General features: G+C 45.4%; 5 protein-coding genes across 8 annotated transcripts; 3 read left to right on the top strand and 2 right to left on the bottom strand.

Annotated features, from left to right (window-relative positions):
• Positions 1-148: 148 nt before the first annotated feature.
• Positions 149-1,691, top strand: LOC9636105 (uncharacterized metal-dependent hydrolase YabD). Of its 2 annotated transcripts, XM_002967483.2 has the most exons (8): positions 149-289; positions 342-415; positions 597-678; positions 740-790; positions 845-945; positions 1,014-1,167; positions 1,223-1,393; positions 1,445-1,691. In XM_002967483.2, the coding sequence occupies exons 1-8, from the start codon at positions 167-169 to the stop codon at positions 1,553-1,555; spliced, it is 867 nt and encodes a 288-aa protein (XP_002967529.1). In that variant the 5' UTR covers positions 149-166; the 3' UTR covers positions 1,556-1,691. The 2 variants fall into 2 exon arrangements, with proteins under 2 accessions (XP_002967529.1, XP_024527790.1); XM_024672022.1 differs by lacking the exon at positions 597-678 and having other exon boundaries at positions 167-289; positions 717-790.
• A 1,984-nt stretch (positions 1,692-3,675) lies between these two features.
• Positions 3,676-6,617, bottom strand: LOC9636104 (sodium/hydrogen exchanger 6). Of its 2 annotated transcripts, XM_002967123.2 has the most exons (22): positions 6,412-6,617; positions 6,282-6,333; positions 6,173-6,232; positions 6,088-6,112; positions 5,932-6,017; positions 5,765-5,876; positions 5,653-5,715; positions 5,571-5,590; positions 5,423-5,520; positions 5,346-5,374; positions 5,252-5,283; positions 5,149-5,196; positions 5,040-5,100; positions 4,897-4,994; positions 4,777-4,852; positions 4,694-4,713; positions 4,548-4,645; positions 4,379-4,491; positions 4,249-4,332; positions 4,140-4,195; positions 3,997-4,085; positions 3,676-3,937 (listed from the first exon to the last, which is right to left on the bottom strand). In XM_002967123.2, the coding sequence occupies exons 1-22, from the start codon at positions 6,590-6,592 to the stop codon at positions 3,795-3,797; spliced, it is 1,644 nt and encodes a 547-aa protein (XP_002967169.1). In that variant the 5' UTR covers positions 6,593-6,617; the 3' UTR covers positions 3,676-3,794. The 2 variants fall into 2 exon arrangements, 1 of the variants encoding a protein (XP_002967169.1); XR_002992009.1 differs by lacking the exon at positions 3,676-3,937 and having other exon boundaries at positions 4,049-4,085; positions 4,249-4,316.
• Positions 6,618-6,890: 273 nt separating this feature from the next.
• LOC9632604 (zinc finger protein ZOP1) lies at positions 6,891-8,194 on the bottom strand. Its single transcript, XM_002967122.2, has 5 exons — positions 8,148-8,194; positions 7,883-8,083; positions 7,625-7,793; positions 7,451-7,546; positions 6,891-7,389 (listed from the first exon to the last, which is right to left on the bottom strand). The coding sequence occupies exons 1-5, from the start codon at positions 8,154-8,156 to the stop codon at positions 7,067-7,069; spliced, it is 798 nt and encodes a 265-aa protein (XP_002967168.2). The 5' UTR covers positions 8,157-8,194; the 3' UTR covers positions 6,891-7,066.
• Positions 8,195-8,197: 3 nt separating this feature from the next.
• LOC9632603 lies at positions 8,198-10,036 on the top strand. 2 transcript variants are annotated; one of them, XM_024671794.1, is made up of 6 exons: positions 8,198-8,273; positions 8,325-8,629; positions 8,762-8,927; positions 9,036-9,226; positions 9,392-9,447; positions 9,537-10,036. In XM_024671794.1, the coding sequence occupies exons 2-6, from the start codon at positions 8,372-8,374 to the stop codon at positions 9,895-9,897; spliced, it is 1,032 nt and encodes a 343-aa protein (XP_024527562.1). In that variant the 5' UTR covers positions 8,198-8,273; positions 8,325-8,371; the 3' UTR covers positions 9,898-10,036. The 2 variants fall into 2 exon arrangements, with proteins under 2 accessions (XP_024527562.1, XP_024527563.1); XM_024671795.1 differs by having other exon boundaries at positions 8,212-8,273; positions 8,331-8,629.
• A 114-nt stretch (positions 10,037-10,150) lies between these two features.
• On the top strand, positions 10,151-12,131 carry LOC9632602 (uncharacterized FAD-linked oxidoreductase ARB_02478). Its single transcript, XM_002967481.2, has one exon. It carries the CDS (start codon positions 10,279-10,281, stop codon positions 12,025-12,027), a length of 1,749 nt encoding a protein of 582 aa, XP_002967527.1. The 5' UTR covers positions 10,151-10,278; the 3' UTR covers positions 12,028-12,131.
• The last annotated feature ends 173 nt before the right edge of the window (positions 12,132-12,304 follow it).

Raw genomic sequence — 12,304 nt, 5'->3', positions numbered from 1 at the left:
CAAAGGCTCGGGACATGAAATTGGCTGCCCTGCGTGTTGTTACGGTAGTATAGATTTTGTGAGGAGGATCTCTTTGAGAATTTTGCCACCTTTAGGTGAATCACCGAATGAGCTGATGATAGCACGTCAAGAACTAGTTTTTGTTTAGGTTATTAGAGCGAAGAAAATGCCGCTCTTTGACGCGCACTGCCACTTGCATGATCCGCGAGTGGCGCACTGTGTGCCGCAGCTCATCCAATCTGCCGCGGACGCCGGAGTGCGCTGGTTTGCGGTGAATGGCACCTCCGAGGTAAATCCATCTCTAGTTTCTCCTTGTTGGATAAGAACCTGTTCATTTCTAGGAGGATTGGACGACAGTCAAGACGCTGGGCGAGAGCCACTCATCCGTGGTTCCAAACTATGGCCTCCATCCATGGTATTCTTCTTTAGATTCTCTCTGTGGAGCGAAAATTCTAGCCACTGCTGAGCTTTCTTTCTTGCCTTATTCTTTGCTGACTGCTTGCTCTAAAGTTTTAGAAGAATTCTGTCGAGTTCTAAAAAAGCACACTGTTCTTCGTGAAGTGGTATCAAAAAAATTTCTTGCTTGGCGTTCGCAGGTATGTCAGCTCTCGATCATCGGACTGGCTGTCAAATCTAAAGTCGATGCTTTCTTCGGATCCTTCCGCTGCTGTGGGGGAGGTATAACTTGTTCTTGATGACAATGTTTTTCCTTGTAGAAAACGTTTGCCGGCTTGTCAAGGTGGGGCTTGACATGGGAACCCGTGGAAAGCAAACTGACGAAAGCACTCAGGTGCGCTCTTTCCTTCGAAGACTTTTCTTGTTTCTTAGAATCTGGTGAAACCAGATTGAAGTTTTAAAGCAGCAACTTGAGCTAGCTCGAGAAATTCATCGGCCGGTGTCTGTGCACTGCGTCCGGGCATTCGGACAGCTTCAGCATCTTCTCAAGTAAGAATTCTTTTCTTTTCTCCCTCGCCGTTTGCTTCTCTACGTTGAGCTATCATACGTCAAAACAGGGAGATGGGCGATTTCCCCGACGGCGTCATTTTGCACTCGTTTCTCGGTACAGCCGAGATGGTGAAGCCCTTTGCAAGGCACGGCTGCTACTTTTCCTTCTCCGGCTTTCTAACGAGCATGAAGGAACAAAAAGCAAGGAAAATGCTAGCAGAAGTAAGTTCTCTATAAGCCATGTTCTTCTACATGTTTATGCTTACCTCGAGCTCAGGTGCCAATGGATCGAATTCTTCTGGAAACAGACGCTCCCGACGCGCTCCCTGTTGTGGATTCCAGCATGCTCTCGTGGATCCCAGACGATCCTGCGGGATCTCCAGCCGACGAGAGCCTGGAGGAGCTTGCAAAGTCGAAAGCTCTAAACCATCCTGCCAACATACTCTCGGTAAGAGCAAGGAAAACATCACAGGCCATGTCTATGTATATATGTTTTCAGGTGCTTTCATGGGTGTCTCAACTCAAGGGCCTCTCGAAAGACGAGCTCTCAGCTGCCAGCTTCAAGAATGCCAAACGTGTATTTAGCTACGAGGGTTCCAAAGTAAATTAAAGAAAAAAGAAAGAAAAAACCAAAAGAAATGCCCAATACAGGTAAAGTTGGACTGACATTGCAGAACAAGCAACACTTGCATCTGGAAGCTACCAATTCAATTATTTCTAATATATTCAATGTTTTTTACTTGTAAGGGATTAGTTTCTGATTATTTGAATATTTTTAGTTTAAATTAAATTAAATTAAACTTTATTAATATATTTATAAATAATGCAATAAAATAAATAATAGAAAAGGAAAGTTAAATCTAATTGTAGTTGCAAGAGTGTTTTCATTAATTCAAAATATTTACTCTAACAAAATAAATTTAGCCTAGCTCTTGAATATTTCTTATTGAATTATATTAAATAAATTAAATTAAAATATAATAAGATGGTATAATAAATTTAGTGTAAATTATGATTTATTTATATTTTAATAGTTTTATTTAGCATTTAAAGAAGTAACTACGGTGAAATAAACATGTCTGCGAAGATGCGGACTACCCGCACCCGGACAAAAAAAATTAATTTGTATAAATTGGAATAAATATATTATAAATAATGAAAAAATTTCACTAATTTCTAAAAGAATTAATAATAATGAGTGACAAAAAAATTTATTTACTTTTAACATTTATACTGATTGCTACTTCAAATATATATATAAAGGAGTTGAGAGGTTATAGGCCAAGAATGAAAATAGAGTTTTTCTGAGTTGAAATGTTTTTTAAGTGATTTTGAATTATATTTTATTTGAAGAATGTAGGTTATGGAATTAAGCAAAAAATATTTTTAATTATAATAAAATTATAAAATATTATGGTAATGGAAATATCATGACGATAAGGCATTATAAATTAAAATAAAAATTATTTAGCATCAGATTCGGATGTCTATATTAATGATAGTTGTTGGAAATAAAAATGATAAACATATACATATGAAAATTTGACCAATTATTTTCTTTCTTGCCTATAAATTACTTATATTTAATATGTCACTCTTAATTTTTCTTTATTGTAGAATAATATTAAAAAATTTAATAGCATAAAATATATTATTAATTATAAATCTGCTTTGGAGTGGTTGAGTATGCTAATTATGCTTAATCTAATGTTTAAATCGTTGCTAGTCTTACTTTTTTTTTGTACTAGTCAAGCTATCTCTATCTTCCCACTCGAGCACCTCCACAAATGGTCGAGTGGGCAAATAAATTTCCGGAGTCATCTACCAGGAGGAAATACAACGATTTGGAGCTTTAACAACAGCAGGTAAATCTTTTGATCCTTCCTGCTCATCAATGAATGGCTTGATTGCATTGATATTTTCTTCCACAATCTAGCAAAAGAAAGCTTAGTTATAGCAGAGTATGCTTCGCGTGCAGCCATCACCAGACTTGGTTCTCTTTGGATCCAGCTTTTCTAGTCGTTACTAGCGGTTTTTTTCCTTTCTTTCCTGCCTTGATTGGCTGACTTCTTGCTCTAGAGTTTGTAGAGTTTCTCTAGGTTGAAGAATTTCTGTCAGAAGCACAAAGTCTTTTCTTGCCTCGATCATGGGACCGGCTGTCCTAAAGTGGATTGCTGTTGGAAAGGTGTAACTTGTTCTTCATGACAGTGTTTCTTCTTGTAGAAAACGTTTTTGCGACAGGGTGACGAAAGCACCCAGTTATGTGCGCTCTTTCCTTCGAAGAGTTTTCTAAGTCTTAAAGCAGCAACTTGAGCTTCATCTGCCGGCGTCTATGCGCTGTGTCCGGGCATTGGCAACATCTTCTCAAGAAACTCTTGCTATTCTATGTTTTCTTTTGTCGCTCGCCATTTGACGTCAAAAGGGAGAGATAACAGGGAGATGGGAGATTTCCCCGATGGCGTAGTTTTGCACTCGTTTCTCAGTAGAGCCGAGATGTTGAAGCCCTTTGTAAGGCAAGGCTGCTACTTCTTCTTCTTCGGCTTTTTACAAGTATGAAGAAAGAAAAAGCAAGGAAAATGCTGGCAGAATTAAGTTCTCTACAGTTTATGTTCACGCCAATGGATTGGAAACCGACTCGGCTCGCACGTCAGACGATCCCGCGGGATGAGAGCCTAGACGAAACTAAACGGCTTGCATACTCTCGGTAAGATAAAGGAAAGCATCAAAGTATATGTACAAGGCACTTCAAGTGTGTATTTATCAAGGAAACCCCTAGCATACCAATCTCCGTCAACTTTTCGTCCCTTCACAGAGGAAATGGTTACAAGGTATTTGGTATTACACGTTCTTTAAAAGCTTCTAAATCGTCCAGTGTCTCTTATGGCTTTTGTGCTTCTACCGTTCTCCGAATGGCGATCCTCGTTCTCTGTTCGTCGTATGAGAGATCTCTGAATTTCTACCGCCTGATTGTCGGAAGAGTGATTCTGGTCCACTGTCCACAAGAGTAAATTCTTCTTAGCGTGACCGGCGATAGCAGAGATTGTGCCTTACCAGCGTCAAAAAGACCAAAGTCCTCATCATCAACGTGGCTCGTGAAAATTGGCTTGAGAAAGTTTTTGTCGAAGGCTGTGAAAGGCGAGCTGTGAAAGAAAATGGTCAGCACAAACTATAGGGAAGTAACAGTCTTTCCTTACGTTAGATATCTCGAGCTTGTCGGGCTATGAAGCTCCAAATTATTGTCGTTTCCAATCTGCGCATAAAAGAGGCCCTTTCTTCCAATCTAAATAGTGAAAGGCAGCTCACCTCTACATTTAGAGCCGCATAATCATCCCCAACGACTTCCAGCTTTTCCAGCATTGTTGATGTTGAGCCTCCAATGAAGAGGACCTATGAAGATTGCTGAATTTCGTAGGAAAACGCGAAATATACATACCGTGACAACGACAATAGCTGTTGTAGTGGTGAATATCGTCTCACCATTAGATTTTGTTGGTAAATCACGCTTGCTCTGCAAAGCCAACCCGAACGCCATGGCGCCTCGCAAGCCTATCAATAAAAACCATCAGTTAAGATCACAATTGCCGTGCTTAACAGCTCCGTACCGCTAAACCAAAGGGCCTTCTGATGCTTGAGAGGTATTTTCCTTGCAACAGGCCGGATCAAGTTGATCAAGTATGCGCAAGGAAACACGTTAGCTGCTCTGGAAAAACAATAGCATTAGCAATGTAAAATCTTCCACGAGAAATACCTTGCTGCCAGGATAAACACCTGCAGGTGCCCTCTCAGTCAAGGAACACGTCCAAGAATAAATAGCAAAACGAGAAAGGATACAATAGAGAAAAAGATGAATCCCACGTGAGACCAGGTATGACTTTCGGTCGCAATATCCAGGCCCATGTAGATGAACCTGAAATTAAGGGTAAAACTCGGAGAAATATAAGGAGGACTCACAAAAATGTTTCTGCCAAAGACGAGATTAATTGGAAAAATCCTCGCGTAAAAGCTTGAGCAGGTTCAGACAGGTTTTGAAACGCATAATGCTTCATGAGCTGCTAGAAGGCATTAGAGGTGAAACCTAAAGACCACAAACTCACAATGCCACAAAAGAGAATGGCTATGATTCCCGAAAGTCCAAGCCCTTCCGCTAGCATGAACCTGGAAAACAAGCATAGGATCTTGTGTAATGCTGGAAAAAAAACTTACGAAAAGTACGGGAAAAGGACGAACAGACAGCATTCCAGATTATGAAGGCTGCAGCACAAAAGCCCAATATTTAGAATGTATATCTGTTCAACAAGTATACTACCTGTTGACAGAAAGCCCAGCGTACTTGAATAGGTGTTCTGCTGTCAAGGAATTGACACATAAAAAGAAAGAAAACAAACGATTTCCAAGGATATCAAAGCGCAGCATAATGCGACAACAACACCTGTAAAATCAACAGCATAAGGCAGAGACACGAATCAAGCAAACTAACCTGTTCCCATAGATCCTACGAACGTCTGCAAAAAGCTCGAAACAGCAACCGTGAAGCTGTAGTTTGCGGAAGGATCATGCCAAAACTTCATTAACGTCCTGCATTCAACTGTAACTAAAGTCCCGGAAATTTTGTGAAGACGACTTACTTGTAAAGCGCAATAGCCATCTGCGCAAAATCAGAAATAAGATAGAAACATTAGAGAATGGGTCCAAGCCTGACTAACTTACAGCATCATTCAAGACAGACTCTCCAAAGACAAGAGCATACAAGTTCATATCAGTCCCGAGCTCCTGAAAAGAGAGTCAGTTTGGACAAACTAGAAAGTAGCTATGGACATACTTGGAAGATTGCAAGTACGGTCACAGGATCGGTAGCTGAAATTAAAGAACCGAACAGCAAGCTTTCAAGGAATGAGAGTTTGTACATGAGAAAAAATAGTCCTCCAAGGAAACTGCAAAACACACAATGTAAATTACTCAAGCAGCACGGGTAAGCATAGTACGTACACCAAAATTCCTGTCACCATGGAGGCCACGAAAGTTCCCACAATCGCAAATACGCAAATCGCTCCAAAGTTTGAAAAGAACGGTTTCTGGTACATCCGAGTGTCGTCAGCGCAATAGAATTTATTCTTCCCTGACGTAGAGAAGAAAGCTACTTACAGCATAAAGGTTGAAGCCTGACTGGGTGATTCTGTGTGTCAAGGATCACTAGATTTCACTGTGAACATGCTGACAAAAAGGATATAATATGATCGGCGGGAGAAGGAACAAGAAAAAGAACTCCTCGTTGAAGTTAAACCATCTCCTGCGATCGAGGATCAATGAAACTTTGCAAACAAGAGAGCAGTCCATACTTGAAACTCATCTCCTTGTTTGAGACGTTGGCGATCCCTCCCACGATGATGCCTAATTGGACAAGAATTGAGAGAGGGAAGAAAATATCGAGAAAATATCTAGAGATTCTGAGAATGCTGGCACACGAACCTATGAGCAGCGAGGCGCTGGCTTCGTGGAGATAGTAGAATTTGTGGCGGCGAAGGACATGGCCGAGGACGAAGGCGAATCCCAGCATCACGATCTGCAAGAGCAAGCTGAGGCCGGCTACCTGGTGCTGCTCGATCGCGGCCTCGGAAGCCATAGCGAGCTCCTCGCCGTGCTGCGCCATGGGATTGGCGATGACGCCGCGAGAGATCTTTAGGCGCACCAAACCCTAGCTCCTCGTCGCTCCCCCATTCAAACACAAAGTTCGTGCCAACGCGAAACACTCGGAATCAAAGCAGGGAGCTTCTCTTTAGCGTACGGAAAAACGTACGAGTCAAGGCGGCGATCCCAGCCGTTGGCTATTCCGCAACGTGCCGGCATTGTAACCGTCCAGATTCCACCACTCGCCACCTGAGTTCTCCCAAATTCTGGGAAGCTGTGTATCACGAAATAAGCACAAGCGAACTCGAATCGAGAACTTATTTTTCATCAACCTGGAACAACTGAGAAATTTTTTGAGAGTTTAGTCCGTAAACCTGGAAGAAAAAAAGTAAAATACATACACTTGGCTTGATCCAATCGATTTGGAAGCAATAGCTTGCTTCTGGCTGTCGATTTACTCATCCTCTGTTTTCTCACTTCCGCAACCCGTGACGTTTCAGTAAGCTTGGTACAATCCCAGCGAAGATTTCTCACGTTCCTGGACTCTTTTCCTGGCGGCCTCTCGCTCCGCTTGAGCTCTGGCCTCCTCGGTCGAGTTTTGCTTCCGGTTGTCTCTCTTTCTCTTGTTGTTGTTGTTGTTGGCGGCTGCTGCTGTGACCGCGAATGCCGAGGGCCTCCCCTTCACGTCGGCTGCTGGTTGAGGCTTGGACGATCCCAGTTTGCCAGGCACAGGAGGAAGGTTTTTCTTTGAAACAGTAGCACCGGATGATTTGGAAAGCCTGGCTGCTTTAAGAGCTTCTGCTTCGGTTGTCCATTGTCCTATTGTTTGCACACTCAAGAAGTCAGACTTGGAAAAGGAAAGAACAAAACGTATCCTCACCTAGAACATCGCTATAGTAAAAACCAGACTTCGGGTCGAAGTAGTGACCAGTAGCTGGATTGAACTGGTAGCCTGTAGCAGAATCACTGAACCATTCTACACAAGGGAGGAGAAACATTAACAGTAAGAAAACCACGAAAAACGAGGAAAAAAAGGAGAGAATCAAAAGCCTACCTTGCTTAGCTTCTTCGATCTGAGAACGTTGAGCTACTGTGCTCTTGCCACTGTAAGTATGTTGGCTTCCAGATGTTGTACACTCGTAAATCTTGGAGGCCGTCAGCGTTGGAGTCGCCAGAGAACTATTGCCATCGGCAATGTCATTCTGGTACTTCCTCACTGCTTTCTAAAAGGAAACAAAGAAAAACCACTTAAGTAGTGGGACGAACACAAAAGCACTGCTCCAGAAAGAAAAGGAAAAACTCCTTGACTTACAGATTCGATGTGTTCCAGCTCTTTAATCGATCGTAGCTCCTCCTTCTCCTTGTTAATGCTGTCCTTGTGGATCTTCGAAACCTTCTTCGCGACATTGTCCTTGTGCCGCAGCCCCAGCTCGTGCGATCGGATGCTCACGGCATTGTTTGCAATGAAAATCCGGCAAAACTCGCACCATTTGTTCCCCTGGCTCACCCAGTACTGCGCCCACACGATTTCCATTCAAGATCTAGTCGAGAATCGAGCAGCCAAGCAGCGATCTTACCTCCGTCATAGCTTCTCCCCAGAGTCGCGAATATTTGCCCTAGCCAGGGAAATTAGGGTTTAGCGCATTAAATGGCGCCCCGGAAGAACACTGTTAACAGCCGGGAAGGAAGCGCGAGGCGATCTGGTGAGTGGCGCCACTGCCGCATTCTCGTCTTTCGTTGATCGATCGTTTCAGGGACAGGGATCTTGAGCGTGGGATGAGATCGCCATGGGCTGATCGCCATGGAGGAGAGTTTTTTCTCCCAGATAAGGCAGGAGATTGCGGACGAGTATGAGAAGAGGAATGCCAAGCTTGCCGAGTGCTTGCGATCCATGGAAGGTGTCTATGACAAGCAAAAGCAGGATTTCCAGAAGAAGCAAACCTCGCTCGAGGCGGAGAACAAAGAGCTCAAGAAAAGGCTAGAGATGGGTTTTTCGCTCGGACCCGGGCCAAAATCCAAGCACGATGGGCTGCACGACGGAGAACCCAGGCGAGTCAAAGTAAAGTTCTTGGCGCGCTCTCGGTTGTTCTTGGGAGATAGGAACTTCTTCTCCTTCCTCTTAGAGAGTTTTCTTTCTTGAGTTCTTTTGTTCTTCGCGAAACTAACGAACGTGGAGTTTTCTTTGTTGCAGGAACTCGAAAGCAAGATTCGAGAATTAAACCAGGAGCTCCAGAAAAAGGAAGAACTGACTGGTTACCGAAGAAAGAGAGACGACTGGGCGAAGTTGAAGCTCGAGGCCGAGGTGAAAGCTCTCCGCAAGAAAGCCACGGTTGGATGGATGCTTGGAAGTCTATGGGGCGAGTAACACTTTTTCCGTCTTTGCTCTTTTATTTTCTTTCCTCCATTCGTAGCCAGCTCTTGCCTCATTGAAAAATAGTGTTCTTTGTGTCTCCTCGTTTGCGCAGAAGTGAGCCTCCAGGGTGACGACCTTGGAGAAACCATATCCATGGTGAAAATGCTGAGGAAGCTACAGAAGGACCTGGAACGCGAAAGCTGGAACGTCACGGGTGGAAGCACCGATGCTCTGGACAAAGATGTGCAAGTTCTCCTGGACAATGTTCATGCGGTCATTCAGAAATCTGGAGTCCCAGTTAAGGTACAATCACTTTCTTCGCTTTCTTTTAGAATTTTTTTGTTCTTGTTTATACGTTTCTAGATCTCCCTTTCAGCCACTCTCAAGTTTGGTCTTGTTTTCTTGTTGAAACTGATCGTTCAAGATCACGTCCAGAATGAAATCATGTTTATTTTTTTGTTTTTTCAGAGCAGTAAAAAGGACGAAAGCTCTCAGGCGCCGACGTCTCCCACTGCGGAACGCATGTAAGCTAAGCAGTCGCAGTGCCGTGCCTTGCAAAACACTCATGCACGATATGATCTCTCACACTTTTTTCTTTATCTTTTCGTGCCAGGGCCAGAATCGGCCTCGTCATGTCCCCTCGATCTCCGGCCTCTCCGGCCTCTCCGGCCACTCCAAAGTCTCCGAGAAGATCAGTCCCTTCCACTTCCGTGAGCTTTGCGAAGGAGAAAGAGAAGGAAAGAGACAGAGACGTGCCAAGCGCGCTAGCAAACACGCTCCTCGAGATGCACAACTTATGCGAGGATCCGGAAGTCCAAGGCAAGGGCCGGGGTGATATCAAGCAAATGCTCTCCAGCATCGACGCAAACATCAGAGCTCTGCTCGAGTCCGAAAAGAAGCGCACCACTGCGAACAGTGACAATCCAGTTGGAAAGCCAAGCTCGCCACCAACAAAAACCGTGTGGAAAGGATGAAAAAAAAACAGCTTTTTTTCTTCGCCAAGATGAAGAACACTCGTTTAGAAGCTCATGGAAGTATTGTCCTTCGATTAAAGCTCTAGAACAACCATGCGTGCGATCAAAGTCAGAAACAAGCGAAAGAAGTTCTTACCGAGCATGGAGTCCTTCCATTCTCCTCGCCTTCCTGAAAAAAAAAAAAGTTCGCCAAGAACACTAGTTTTGAAGCTCATGGAAGTATTGTCCTTCGATTAAACTCTGAAACTATAATCATTTTGGTACTAGTTTATCAAATATGTTAGTGTTCTACTTTAACCATGCAATCAAAGTCAGGCTTGCTTGCATGGGTGACACTGCTCATTACTTAGCGAATGGAAGCAAAGGAAGTTTTTACCGAGCATGGAGTTCTTCCATCCTGCTCGTCTCCTCCTCCTCCTCCTTTCGATCTTAAGTCCACTCTCCCTGCTTAGCAGCGATGGAGGCCACAAGTGCACGCCTTGGAGTTCCTGCTGGCCAAGCTCCACACTCTGGTCGGCTTTCAATCGCTCCATCGATGGCCGCCTCCTCGCACCAAAGCCATACGCCTGGCCGTGCCACACTCCGCAATACGATCCGGCCGCTTGCAGCGCTGCTAGGCAGCTCCAAAACAATCCCTTCGCGCGAAGCGACGTGGTCGGGGCCATGCAAACTCCAACCTGGGAGTCGGGCATCGCTGGTCTCGGCTGTCCGCTGAATGGAAGCGGCGCTCTTTCCACTCCCTGCTACCAGGACCAAGTCTCCGCGTACGCCATCAACGTCTCCAGCGTCTCTCACGTCCAGGCCGGAGTTCTCTTCGCGCGAAAGTTTAACTTGCGGCTGGTGATCAAGTCCACCGGGCATGACTACTTTGGCCGGAGCACTGCCGCTGGTTCCCTGTGTATCTGGCTCCACCACCTCACGGACATCTTCACGGACGATTCCTTCGTTCCCGAGAGTTGTCCGGGGAGTGATCCGCTCGCTGCTGTGACTGCCCAGCCTGGAGTAACTTGGAAGTCTCTCTATGATTTCCTCGACCCCAGAGGACGAGTCGCCGTCGGGCCTATGGCATCCTCCCTGAGTGCTGCCGGAGGTTTCGTCCAAGGCGGTGGCCACGGGCCTCTGTCAAGAACTTTCGGCTACGCTGTTGACAATACTCTCGAGCTCAAGGTGGTGACGGCTGATGGACGAGTCCGAGTAGCCAACCAGTGTCAAAACCCGGAGTTGTTCTGGGCTCTCAAAGGTGGCGGCGGAGGGACTTTCGGTGTCGTGGTTTCCGCGACGTACCGGACTTTTCCTGAGCTCAAGCTTGGCTACCTTCACACACTGTTCATCGCTGCGTCTTCCAGCCCCTCGAGCCACAGGGATCTCGTCGCCAAGTTTGTGGAAGTCACGCCTGCCATGGACGAAGCTCGGCTTGCCGGCTACTTCTACATCTACACCAGCCTCGTAATCATCTCTTTCGTGCTGCCGAATGGAACAGTCGCGGAAGCACAGGCTGCGTTTGCTCCCCTGGTTTCTTACGTCGATAAGAACCCGGAGCTCTCGGTCGTCAACAACACCGTCACTTCCCACGACACTTTCGTCCAGTGGCATGACGGAGTTCTCTGCGCAGTCAATCCAGTACTGTGCACCGATGCAACCGGCACAAGCGGGCTTTTCGCGACGCGGTTCATGCCCAAGAAGATCTTCCAGGAATCACCAGCTGTGCTGACCGACACCCTCATGCGAGTTCTGTTTGAACGTAACTTCAGTCCCATCTTCGGCTTGTTTGTGTTTGGAGGCGCAGCATCGAGCGTCCAAGGCAGGAACAATGCCCTGAGTGCCGTCTGGAGGGAGGCTCTGTGGCATGTACTTATCGTTAGGACCTGGAACGAGAGCACGAGTGTGGAGGAGCGATATCAGTTTTCTCGAAGTCTCACCTCCACGAATGGTCTGTTTCGAAGCATCACGCCTGGCGGAGGGTGTTACAAGAACGAAGGAGATTACTTCGAGCCATACTGGGAGGAGTCGTTCTTTGGTGAGAAGTACTCGACGCTCAAGGCCATCAAGGAGAGCGTGGATCCGACTGGCCTGTTCTTGTGTTGGAAGTGCGTTGGAAGTGAAAGCCTGGTTCAAGGTGGAGCTTCTTAGAAATTGTTCTTACGCAAGAGTAAAAGAGACTTACCATTTCTATCGCGGGAAAGTCGAGTATAAATGCTAGCCAAAACCGATACGCGAAACAGGACAGTGCTGGCGTTGCTGAAACGTCTGGAAAATGTTAGCTTACCATCCAGCGAAAACAACGTGGAACTTGCATCAAACCTTTCACTTGGAATTTTTGGGTCGAATATATCTTCCGGGTTTGGCTGCTGCCAAGATCATAAAAGAAACTCACATTTGACAATATACTCCAAGACCTGATTAAATC

This window comes from Selaginella moellendorffii, unplaced genomic scaffold (assembly GCF_000143415.4).
Source record: "Selaginella moellendorffii unplaced genomic scaffold, v1.0 SELMOscaffold_8, whole genome shotgun sequence".
Classification (NCBI taxonomy): Eukaryota; Viridiplantae; Streptophyta; class Lycopodiopsida; order Selaginellales; family Selaginellaceae; genus Selaginella; species Selaginella moellendorffii.
The sequence above is the reverse complement of the archived record's forward strand: the minus strand, read 5'-3'. Positions and strand labels throughout refer to the sequence as shown.